Source organism: Bemisia tabaci, chromosome 6 (assembly GCF_918797505.1).
Source record: "Bemisia tabaci chromosome 6, PGI_BMITA_v3".
Taxonomy (NCBI): Eukaryota; Metazoa; Arthropoda; class Insecta; order Hemiptera; family Aleyrodidae; genus Bemisia; species Bemisia tabaci.
This window is the reverse complement of record NC_092798.1, coordinates 25400230-25412793: the sequence shown is the minus strand read 5'-3', so window position 1 is coordinate 25412793 and position 12564 is coordinate 25400230. Positions and strand designations below refer to the sequence as shown.

The following is a 12564-nucleotide window of genomic DNA, read 5'->3' as shown; positions in this document are numbered from 1 at the left end:
CGTATCCTGGAGAGAACCAACAATGGAACTAATGTTTATTGATTTTCTTTTTTCTTGTAGGCGCACTCTTCTGAGTTTAACACTAATTGTGCTTTACATGAGCTCTATTCATATGCTATGAAGTACAAAGAACAGCTAACCGTGACCCTGGAAGAAGACGAATTCTCACAGAAACAGCGCCTAGCGTACAAACTAGAACAAGTAGAGAAAGTAATGCAAGCAGAGTCGAACCTTTGATGCGGTCCTACCCAGGCGATGCCTACCTCGCTGCCCTTTTTTACGATAATCGATTAATTGCTCGATGTACGAGTACTTTGCTCAATAATTGTGTCGTATTGTGCTGTGCTATGCTGTCAAGGAAGACAAAGGATTTCTCCCCGAAGTGCCTCAGTAGTTGTCTTGTGCAGTAGTTTTGTCTCTCATGCCACGTTGCGTTGCTTAGGTTTATACAAATTCTGTGTCCATCTGTCTAAGTTTGGGGAAAATTTATTCATCTCTCAGTTTTAGGATAATGCAAGATAACTGAGTTTTCCTGTGTTTTTTTTTATTATTTTCTTAAAATTTTTCTCAAAATTCAGAAAGCAATTCTCATTACACTCCAGATCATCAAAAGGAAAATTCTAATAATTATATTGAAAATAAGGAAGTTAGCTTGCTGGTCAAAAAAGATAAGAATCGAACTCACATACCAAAATGAGGCTTTCAAAAAAATATTTTTACACTAAATGAAAACTTAATTATTTTTTCTGATCCAAAACTTCTCAACAAGAGAGCCCTGTCTTTAGTACTTTTAAGGTTTACTTATTCAAAGTACCTTACCATCAAGGTAAGTGGAGCATGAAGATGGTCTGTTATAGGCCTCTCACCGTATAGTCCTTTTTTTTTTTCAAAAGAGAAAAATTGCAAAATAATGAATACCAAATTTAAAATTTCGTTTTTCTTAATAATTTGCTTGCAAGATAATTTTCAGTTTGAATGTTCCTTAATTTTACGTTTTTGACTTGCGAACATATTATGAATGGCTTCATAAATTATCCTAAAATCCATCGGTGAATAATATTTTTCAGCTCTCGTATTTTTGGTTTAGCGAGAAAGCCAAGTTTTCTGTTCTATAATTAGCATTTTATACTCCCATTATACTTGCTGGACAAAAATAGATTAGGGAAGTTAAGATTAAAATCTGTTCATGGCAACTGTTCAAATCTCACCAAATGCAACCCTTGAATGACATTTTTTGAGCTCTAGCTAACGCACACATTGAGAGACACAAAGATTTGGTTGCCCTTAGTAGATTTTAATCTTGATTTTATTTCTCTAATTTGATGATGTCGACTATAACCCAGGTTCGAGGTAGTTAATTTTGGAGATATCTCCACCCACAACAAGGAATTTAATTCTTCTGGAAAGTATGTTTACAACATTGTCCTATACACAAGGTATGTGTCTTATATTTCTTACAAGCTGCTAAGTAGCCAAGGTTTTTAAATGTTACTGCTAAGCGATTATTTTTCACGGTAAGAACTCACAACATGAGATCTAAGTCTTGAATGTATTTCATTTTAGACTTAATTTTGTCATAAAATAATGATAATGAAGAGCTTACCTCATTAAATTCAGTTAAACAATGAAATGCTCTTCAGTTGGATGAGAATCAGATTAACATTTAACGTGTATTCCAATTTTGATAATTTTTCTCTCAGTATTTTGAAATTAAGCGAAAATTCCCAACACAATCATTTCTATCATGTGATTATATCGAAAAAATCTAGTGATAGAACTTTTTCTACTTTTTTATTCTTCGATGCTTGAGGACGTTGAAAGCAAAACCTGTCAACTGCATTTCATTGTTTCTGTATCTATCTTTTATTACACTCACTTTTTCCACCAACAACCGCAAATATCACGACAAATTTTTTGACGATTCTTTTTCAGAATTTGTTTTGTTTTCTTTAAAAGGAAAAGTCATGGAACCATTCATTAGTGTATGTTAAGTGCCACTGAGAAATGAGTGATAACGATTACTAAGATGCGGAAGTATTGAAATGAATACAGAAAGTTTAGCTTTGAACGTCCTCATTAATTGTTTCACTATCAGGCAAATGTTCCTGAATTTTAAAATTTTCCCAAAAACTAAAAGACTTCCAAAATTATATATTTCTAGGTTAGCCTTTAAATTTATATTTGTAATTTATCGGCCTTTTTTTGTCATGATCTTTCCATTTATCTGGAAGTAAGCGCTAACAGTTGACTGGAACTTTAAGCCCATGCAAATTTTATCGCTCAAGTTTATTTAATAGTATCTCAAAGCAATCGTCCCTTCAGTACTTCCTGTATTTTCTGCTCTTAGCTAGGAAATTTATTTCCGAGCACAAATTTTTGAGAGGGAGTTATTTAGCTCAAATCAATTGTTTTTTTACAGTATTCTTGTCTGTTTTTATACTTGCCGTGAATATTTTTCTTGTTTTATGCTTGAGTTTTCTGATTCTCTCCCAAGAGTTTATTGTGCAGAGTACATTGAATTAATAGAAGACAATAAGTTAACATTTGAGGACTGTGATGTAAAGTTTGCCCGGTAGTCATTAATTACCGTTCGGCAGTTCTAATCAATTACTTACAATTAAGTTATTTTGTGAGTGTTTCGCTCCTTGAACCTCAGGTCTCTTACAGCAAGAGTTCTGATTAACGAGAAAGAACTGAAAGGCTGATAGTTGAAATTTTTTGTTCGTTGATGAGCCGAGGCAGGACAGGAAGGTGAGACGTAGCTATGTGATAGGTCGAATGGGCTTTGCTTCTTGTGACATACCTCTATTTGGTTGGAAAACCAAGTTGCTGTTGATCACCAGGAGAGTGCTCTTGAATTGTCAATTATCCTGTCCTTCTAAGGTCTAGCTAAAGAAGTGAGCAATTTAGTGGACCAATCGCATAGCTCCATTTCATCCTTGTCTTTTTCTTTTCCTGTTGACGAACATGCGATTTCAACTATCAGCCTGCCAAAATAGTGCTGCTTTTAAAGCTCGATCATGTCATCTATGCATTGCATGGGCATATCATGAAAGAAATCAACAGACTGTTTTCCTTTTTATTTAAAAAGCATAATGCCTGGAAGCTTCTGGAATTTAAATGAGTGGTTCGTTTAGTATATCAAATTTATCGAAAATACTCATCTCTTCTTAGACAATATGGAATATGGTGGTATAAAAGCGAAACGTGAAAACTTTTGTATCATTTATCTTTGCTCAGTATCATGATTTTGATAATGATCTGGAATGTTCACCAAAAACTAGACAGTTTTAACAGGTTTTAGACTCTCTAATAAAATTCACTGAGTATCTTAGGCAAAGTTGACCCATAAAGCTCATAGCAGCCATCTTGAATTGGGCGCTTTACACTCTGAAGCCTTTCCAGTCGCTGCCAGACTAAATACAGGGTGCTGAGACTTTAAAGTTGACTTTTAACCCATTGTATTTCTCTGCTCCGAAAAAATCTAGCTGCGCAACGAGCAGTCTCTCCGTGGAACTGAGTCTGATGTTAACGAGAATTCGTCTTAGGCACGCCTACGGGTTTTTTAATTCTGTGATGTGGAGATCGGTGCAAACATTTTTATCGAAAATTAATCAAATATTAAAAAGTAAATATTGGTTAATTCTAATGGGAATAAAATAAATGTTTGGATGAATATTTGTGCGTGTTTAGATTACTCTGTTGTTCATGTACTTAACCTCTATGTGTTTGGTGTTGTCGCACAGTCCATGAACAAATTGCCGTAGGAATGAATTGCGATGAAAATCTTAGTGGCCTTTCTTCCTTATTTTTGTAGATCTTGATACGCTTTTCAATGAGACAAATTTAGATCAAATTTCTCAGATCCCTCTCTCCTCAGCAGGGAAATTTTCTTCCTCCCCCCTGATTCATATCATTACTCATGAAGTACCAAGAATCTAATTTAAGAAGATAGGAAAACATCTCAACTTCGCGCGTAAGCACCGCTGTCAAAAAATCCGTAAGATAAAAAGTATTACAAAATTTCAAGAGAAAGTGCAGTACTTATCACAGTGTTTGACCAGTTGTATGGAATGAATGAAGAAAAAAATGGGATTTGTTCAATTCCAGCTCAGAATAACATGGAAATGTCCAAAATGCTAGGATTTTTAAAATATTTGAAGCATGTTACTGGCGAAAGTGAAGGAAATTAATGTTGGATAGATGTGGAAATTTGTACGAATAGTGTGCTTTCAAATCTCATTTCATCTAACTCTTGAAATGATTCTTTGATTTTGAAAAAAATATGGAGCCAATTTTGCTCTTTCAGAATTTTAAGTTGTCTACGCAGGCTGTCAAGGCAGCATCTAGGGATCACCAAACACATGTTCAACAATTAGTATGCTAGTGTAGCATTTTATTTTCTTTGAAACATTCTTCAACATATATGTACAAAGCATATATTAAATTATCAACTGATGATATGACTTTCAATGGGGGCTTTTAAGAATAACTTGTTACAGTTTCATTAGAGGATGGAAACAAATCCTGTTGTTTTTGCCTCAATTTAGAATTTTTCCAAACAGCATTAAAAAATTGCTTGTCTGAATTCGGATCATTTCTGATTTAAGTGAACATTTTAATTTTAATTTCTCAAGTGGCTCTATTTTCATCGCAAATTCCTAAAGAAGGCAAATGTGTTTTCGTGACCTAGGTGTTCTTTCTTTTTTCCCCCTTTTTACTCTACAGCGAGTTACTGACATTGTTGCAAAAGTCTGTCCTTATTTCCCCTGTTTTCACGCCTCTCTAAATTGTTGTAAATAGTTTATATTTTTATTGTGTAAATATTTTAATAATCTGAATCTTTTATCTAAATGTTTTACCCGCCAATGCAAACTCTGAAAAGAGTTGCTGTATTGCACAGATAATATCTAAATTATTGTAGAGGTTTTAAGTATGCTCTGTTCAATATTGCAACTCTGCTTTGATTAACATATTTTAATAACTAGGAACTGAATTTATTACTTTTTGTTTCTTTGTTTCGTTTCAGTTTTTAATTTCAATAGAGCAATTTTAACAACCTGATGGACTCAGAATGAACAAATTTATGTAACTTTTGAATCTCTATTCATTATTGAAAAAAGCATGATCGGAATCTTTGGCCCTCGATTTGATTGAGGTCCCAAATTTTCCAATTCGACTGTCAGCTTTTGATTCGTCGTATTTTTAATAGTCCCCCCCCCCCCTTTGGAAATGATCTTTGGAACTTTTTAATGAACTGTATGGGTTTTTAATGAAATTTTACGAAATACAAACTATATTACGACCCTGCAAACATTCCTTGCCACTGCCCCATGTTTAGATAATGCTGCTCTAATTTACGAATTCTCCTTCCTTTTATAAATTTGAAACCGACAAAGAGCTGACTCAAACAATCCAATGTCTCTTGTTACAAAGCACCTCATTTTTGAGTGGAAGCTAAACCTACCACAGTTTTATTCATAATACGAAGATTTGCTGTGATAATGGTGATTTTGCAAACAAATTTACAAATTGTTAAATCACAGAAACAATTGATTTAAAATAATCTCTTTCCACACGTTATCACATTTGTAGCTTCAAGGAAAAGTAGCATGAATGAGCTTGGCTCGATTTACTCCGCCAAAAACTCCCTTTCAATTTTACTGGTGAAATTTCGGTGCCAGAAAGCCTTTATTTATTTATTTATTAATTTTTTATCTTAGGTCAGAAAAAATTTTAAGTTCCTATTTATTAATGTAACTCTACTGTCAGTCCATTCTTTTTTAATTCATCTTTTTTTCTATTTTATGTTAATGTCTGCTGATAAGTAACCATAAAATATTTTAATTGAGAACTCTATGTTTCTTTTGTTATATAATTCCAATTTCTATTGATATTTTTGAGTTTAATTTTAAATATTGTTTTGTTTTGAATTTATTATTTATTGAATGTTTCGCTGTGTTTGCATGAAACTTGTACAGAGGCACTATTCCCCTATATTTATTTGGTGTCTACCCGTAGAGCTACTTATGAGCGGACAACGAAAATTTGTGAATTTTAATGTGTATATACGACCTATTATGTGCATTTATAACTTGGGTAAACATACATTCCTTGAGTCTAGCAATGGTCGAGCTTGCTGGTAACCACTTGCAAATTTATTCTGCAATTTTGTCAACACTCGATTAGACTGATACATTCTTCCTCTGTTAGTTTTGTAACTAAATTTTTATACCTGTGCGAATAGGAGAGGAAACTACAAGACACAACTCCTGCTAATATTTTTCTCTCTACACTGCTTTACAATGGCCTGGTTGAAAGCATTTTCATTCTCACCATCATTACTCAGTGGTGATTTTTTACGAACTCTCATGTGATTGTTTGATCTACATTCCATTCTAATATCTGTGAATATTTCCGTTGATTATCGTGTTTTTTATTAATTGCATTTTAGGTGATAGTAATTTAAATGATGGTGACTAAGAAAATGCAATACGTCAGCTAGTTAAGATAGAAATTAAGTAAAAAAATATTTTGCAACTAGGCTAAAATATGAAAAATTCAGATCGGTAGCAGTCACTAAAGATGACGTTCAGAGTATGACGGTTCCATGTTCAGGAAAATGTTTTCCTTCCCTAAAAATAATCATTTCAACGTTTATAGATCGTTTGCACTTTTATATATCCTGTGATATTAAATGAAACAAATAATGCTTTATGAATATTCAATCAAAAGTAATTCAGTTTCTTTTTTTTTTCATTTTTACTGAAGCTCTAGCTGCAGTTTGTTTCGAACAATTATTCATAAAGGACTACGTACACAATATCAAGAAATTTAGCGTTGGCTAATTTGTACATTTTTTTATAAGATGTTCCATCCGGTCTCCGGAGTGAAATGAGCTTTTAAACTTGAATTTTTTATGTGCTCATCTAAAAAAAATCAGGTGTGACAAGTACATTTTTTGTTGATTTAAGAAGCATTATCTTAGGGAGAAGAGGCTCTGCCACTGAGTCGAAGATGAGCAGCCTTTTGCTTTGAGCTGAGTTAAACGTGCCGTGCTGTCTTATCTCCTCAGGCAGGGCAAGACAAGAAAAAAGGAACTCACTCCTCCATTGCCTACATTTGTCCACTCTTGAAGCTTGTATAACTGCTGGGAAACGCCCTTTTCAGACCCTATTTCCTTGAGACTGGCATATAGAAAGCCAGATTTGAAAAGTTCATCTTACTCAAGAGGTCGTAAGGAACATCACATCAAACAATCCGAAATTTTGCCACGAACTAAATTTCTTGATATTGTGTGTGTAGTCCTTCCTCAAACCCTGGTTTTATCAGCCAATATGTTCGTTGATATGAACTAAAAAGTAGGTGTTGACAACCAGCCAATCGTCATTTAGGGGACGGCTAAACATTGATGGAAATGCTGTGTGATCTTGTGATATTGACGTATACATCGATTGCACGACTAGGATGATTCAGTTTAAGTGTGAGAAAGGAAAATATTTGCAGGATTTAGTGTAGTGCCTATTGAATTTTGTTAAGTCCAATTCCTCTTTTTTATTTCATATTTTTAAAAGTAGTCCCTGATTAACAGGCATGTCTAGTATATTATAGACTGCACAAATATCCCGGTGTTACTCTCTCTTGCCATGAACCCTTTTTCATCTGTATAATAGTTTTATTCAAATTATCTTGTAATTGCAACAATAAATGTTACGTGTGATTTTTAGCCTCAGCTCTGAGTGTAAGCATTGGTCTAAGCTTTTAAATAAATTGAGTATTTTGTATTTTTATACTGATTTTAGTCACGTTTTGATGTCATATCGACCGGCTTGATACTTTTTAACTGACTCACTTGATGTGGTTTGTATAAATGAATGTATGTTTTTACAGGAGACTAGTACATGTATGTAAATATGTATAGATATTGCTTGTATATGTTTAAATAATCCTTTGTAATTATCCTACTACTCACGTTTTACATGTTCTCCTTAAGCTGCGATCTATCAGAGGAGCAACTTTTTTACTCATTTTCTAGACTGAATTTTTGTATTTTTTTAGCTTTCTCATTCTTCTTTGTTTTTGTTTCTTCGATTCTTTTTATTTTTCTATTTTTTCAGTGCTAAGCAAGATTTTGTCTCTCAACGGACAGCTAGCAGTTTTATTTGTTAAAATTTGTTTAATAATTAAATTCTTCAATTCCGATTCACGTGCGATTATGTAGCTACCGTCCAAAGTTATTTTATCGAATTAACTCTCCAAAGTGAGATTTTTAAACAAATCCCTACCACATGAACTCCTGATTTTCACTTGTATTCACTCAAAAAACGGACACCCAAAAAAACGGAAAATATGGCTGAGACAAACGTCGAAATGCTTTGATTATTGATTTTCTTATGTTCGTTTTTGGCTTCATGAAAAATTAAAATCAAAGGAACACACTCAAAAGATGAAGTATCAACCTGGATACCTACCTTGATTTCTCATCAAGTATCTAAGTAAAATCTAATTAAGTTGTGTGCATATGTCTTGCTATGTGAGAGGATTGATCTAAACTCAAGAATTGTCAATTAACTAACGAGTGAGCCCTCACCTTTTCTCAAAAACGTTTATCTCTAGTAAGAATATTTTAAATGCTTATGAAATGAATCTTTAATATTCTCGATGGCCAAGACATTTGGTACACCTATCAAGGTTTTTGAGTACTTCAAATTTTGGGATTAAATGAAGACCTACTATCAGTTTAATATGAAATGTCTTGCAGAAATTCATGATTTATAAGTTTGGACCCATCATCGTCACTCTGTTTATCCTCGCTGTGCCCCCCCCCCCCCCCCTTCGTTTAATCACCTCCTCTAGTGATTTGTATTCATTCTCAGTTAGGAAAGCATCATTGTTTTTATACTTGCCCCTTCCTCTTCAGAATGTCTTATTGTTTAAGTGCTTTGTGCGTGTGGCATGCTTCCTTTCATAGCCTCGTTGCTCATGACGGTCAATACTTACTGTTAAATAAATTTTGTTCAATCATTGCGAGGGAAATGCATTTTTTCCCTACCAAGCTAAATGCTTACTTTTTAAGTTCAATTTTTTAAGCGACAATTTTTTTCTTGTATTGTTTAACAACATATCAACAATGTTCAAAAATTTATTTTTGATATGAATTAGTTTAATCAGCGTGAATCTTTTAAAGATGTCCGCCGTTGAAAATCGAGCATTTTACGGGGATAGACTGCACCGACTGAGGGAACTAGATTCTCAGTAGATGAGGAATTCTTTTGAAAGGAGGTATAGGTTTTCATTCAAAAGAGTGAAGATTTTTAGGTTTCACCTCTCCTGCGTTTCTGTTTTGTCTCCTGTCAACTTGAATTTTGCTTTTTCATTTGCCGCAAATAACAGGTTGACTAGGAAGTCTCTGATGACTTCAGCAGAAAAATTCACTTTTTTCAAAGATCTATACTTACCTGTAGAATTTCATTGGTGAGCTTGTGGGTGATTCATTCCACCCTCTCCAAGTTAGGCAAATCGTTGGCATGACCATCACATTCTTGTAGAGGTCAATGGTGGCCTTCATAGCAGGGAACTTGTTGAAGCAAGCAAGATAAGAAGTCCTCTTCCTTCGTCTTTATTTTGTAGAATACATTACAGATTCCATCGGTGACTTGCCCTTGAGTATTGATGTATTGTCACCCAATTCTTGATCTCATTCATCCATCTCAACTAGCCACTGAAGTGAGAATCTAGTTCTGTCTGTCTTCTCTCTGTCCGTTCAAATAATAATTTTTTCTGTCGTAAAGTAACAACTAGGTAGATTAATTTTACATGGGTCAATGATCGTACCTATCCCGCTTCTCTTTCCTTTCCTCCTGTCTTTAATATTTTGTAACTACTCGTTGCTCTTACAAATGATCCCACTTCTTGTTGGTCTTTCTCATTGTCATATTCCATTATTTTTGGGAATATTCAACAATTTTTTCTTTTCTTTTCTTTAAATTTCTGGTCATGTATCAACCGAATGGTGTCCCGTACGTACCTCAATACTTTAAATGGATCATTCTCATTATGTTAGATTTTGTATCAATTTTTATCTGTGTGCCAAATTCTCTTCGCTTGTCCAGAAATCTATTACCTCCAGTAGCACTGTGCTTTCTTTACAATCAACATACTTATAATATCGATAATGCTCAGTATCTACACATCCTGATACTTAAAATTTCCTAGTGTCAATGAAACTGACACATTAGTTCTGGAGAAAAATTTTCTACAAATGAATTATGAAATTAAAGTTCTTCAGTATGCTGATTTTTCAAAGTCTATTTTATTGCTTGGATTTGAAAGCGAATGTCACCCATTTTTTTACTACTATGAAGGTAGCCTATCTGTATGAGGATAAGACAGTCAGCTGGTAACAGTTTAATCTGGTCACCTCCTTTTTCGCTCACTGCTTTACCGTCGAATTAAGCTATGAACCATGCTTCTGAGCACATAAATGCTTTTGAAAATCTCTTGGCTCCTGTTTTATTTTTGATAAAGACTGAAACCGCATGTTATCTGGAAACAAGCTTTCACTTCCCGCTGACTTGAAGATAGGAAAATAGAGGGAAGAAACAGAAGAAATAAAAGTTAGAAAAAATTAAATTGTGAATCATTTGTGGTATCTGTTTACTTTAAGTGTTATAATATGTAAATATATTTTTATTATTTCTGTTTGTATAAATGTTAATGAGTCTAGACCATTCTTTGTGTGTAGGTATTTTGATATTCAAATAAATTTATATCAATGGATCCTTGTAGTTCTTTGATTCATCATTTTTAAGGTTTAAGTACGTATAGCCCTCAGCTGTCTGGCTGCAAAGCAAATACTTCATCCACGACGAGCCCAAATTGGAGACAAAGAGAGACCCCTCACTGGTATTTTGGCAATGGAGGCCTCTACTTCTAGAAGTTTATCATTTTCATGTCAACGCAGCTTTTTGTTCTCCACCGAATGACATATTATGAAATTGGAACACCAGGCAAGCTGATGTCAGGTGAATTTGTTTGGCATCTTGCGACACTTGAAGCTCATCAGCCAATAATATGATAAGCGGACTGTTGCCGCTTCATTTCTGCCCATGAAAGGAAATGTTGAATCTCTGGGGCCGAATTTTGTTGGTCCTTCCACCGTACTTAAAGATATTTAGAACAAATCTCAACCGCAATCTAGTTCAGGTTAGCGCCTCTGATAGACCTGCGGTACAGTTTGGACTCATGGATAGATGTGGCACCTCCTTGTGAAAGAGCCGACAAAATTTAGCCCCCGGAAGTAAATTTATCCTTGTGTCTCGTCAATGGGTTAGGAGAGGTCTCTCTTTGTCTCTGGTCCCTTACCTGAGACACATCGTTACATGGTATATCGAGCGCTTCTTTTGCGCGTACCGGTATATTTCTTCACCCCTAATTGACTTAGGGGCAAGGGAGTTCTAATTTCTGACAAATAAAGAATTAGGAAAACAAAGTGGAGTGTTGGACACATTTTTAAACGATAGGATCTCAGAAAAAGGAAGAGAATCGCATAAAGAAAAGTATGAAAAATGGATTTATTAAACAAAAGCTTAGATGTAATTCCAACCAATGTCAATTTGAACAAGATAGAAAAATAGAGGTTCAGGCATTCGGGTAACAGTGATGCTTGAAAAATAAAAACAGTATGTAGTAGGACAGTTGACAAGAATGACTTATCTTCTCCCATCCCAAAGAATTCGGAATGGCCACATCAAAATCTTAATAACAGCCAAAAACAATCAACATGGTTATGAAGTGATTACCACTGCATGTTGTTTTGATCAAAAGCTGAATAAAACCATGATTTTAATATGGTAGTCGAATCAACCATTTTCAGCTTGCAACTTAGCAATCTTTTTCCTTTTGAGTGAGGTCATGGGTGAGTTGACATTTACACCCTTGTAAAAATTCCTCAACTTGTCTAGAGCCTTTTCTTCACAAACGCCACCTACGATATTGCATGGATTCAAATAATGTTGCTTAACATCATAAACCGTTGATGATCCACCAAACCTATCATTTGCGCATCCATAATAAACGCATTTGACATTCAGACTTAGCAGAATGTCAGCACACATAATGCACGGCTCGACAGTGACCACTACAATGGTATCATGAAAAACATTGGTTGCGTCTTTGCTAAACTGCTCTACAACTTGGTCGATACAATTCAGTTCCGCATGGCGAGTGGCATTTTTAAATTTATTGACAGTATTGTGTCCTCTAGCGATAACCACATCGTTATATATGAACAAACATCCAACGGGAACTTCTGATTTTTCTAGGGATGTTTGAGCTAGCTCAAGAGCTTGGATCATCCATAGTTCTGGATTGAAGGTACTGGTTGACATATTACAACTTTTTAAAATACAATTTTATCAAGAAGATAGCTTGGCCATAAAGTTTTAGGCTGCATCAAAAATTTCAACGAGGACAAACAGATAGGGAAAAAAGGCGATCAAAATGCATCAAATCACATTGAATCCTTCAATAATACACAAAAAAGTCGGTTAACAATAAATTACT

At 34.5% G+C, this 12564-nt stretch overlaps 2 protein-coding genes across 2 annotated transcripts in view; one reads left to right on the top strand and one right to left on the bottom strand.

Annotated features, from left to right (window-relative positions):
- PlexA (plexin A) overlaps window positions 1-10779 on the top strand; it is a 167971-nt gene extending 157192 nt beyond the window's left edge. Inside the window, exon 26 of the mRNA XM_019059228.2 lies at window positions 61-10779. Within this exon, the coding sequence (XP_018914773.1) occupies window positions 61-237 (177 nt within the window). The 3' untranslated portion in view covers window positions 238-10779. The remainder of the gene's footprint in view (window positions 1-60) is intronic.
- Window positions 10780-11554: 775 nt separating this feature from the next.
- LOC109042502 (tRNA-specific adenosine deaminase 2) lies at window positions 11555-12472 on the bottom strand. Its single transcript, XM_019059289.2, has one exon. The coding sequence runs from the start codon at window positions 12387-12389 to the stop codon at window positions 11862-11864; it is 528 nt and encodes a 175-aa protein (XP_018914834.2). The 5' UTR covers window positions 12390-12472; the 3' UTR covers window positions 11555-11861.
- Between the last annotated feature and the right edge of the window lie 92 nt (window positions 12473-12564).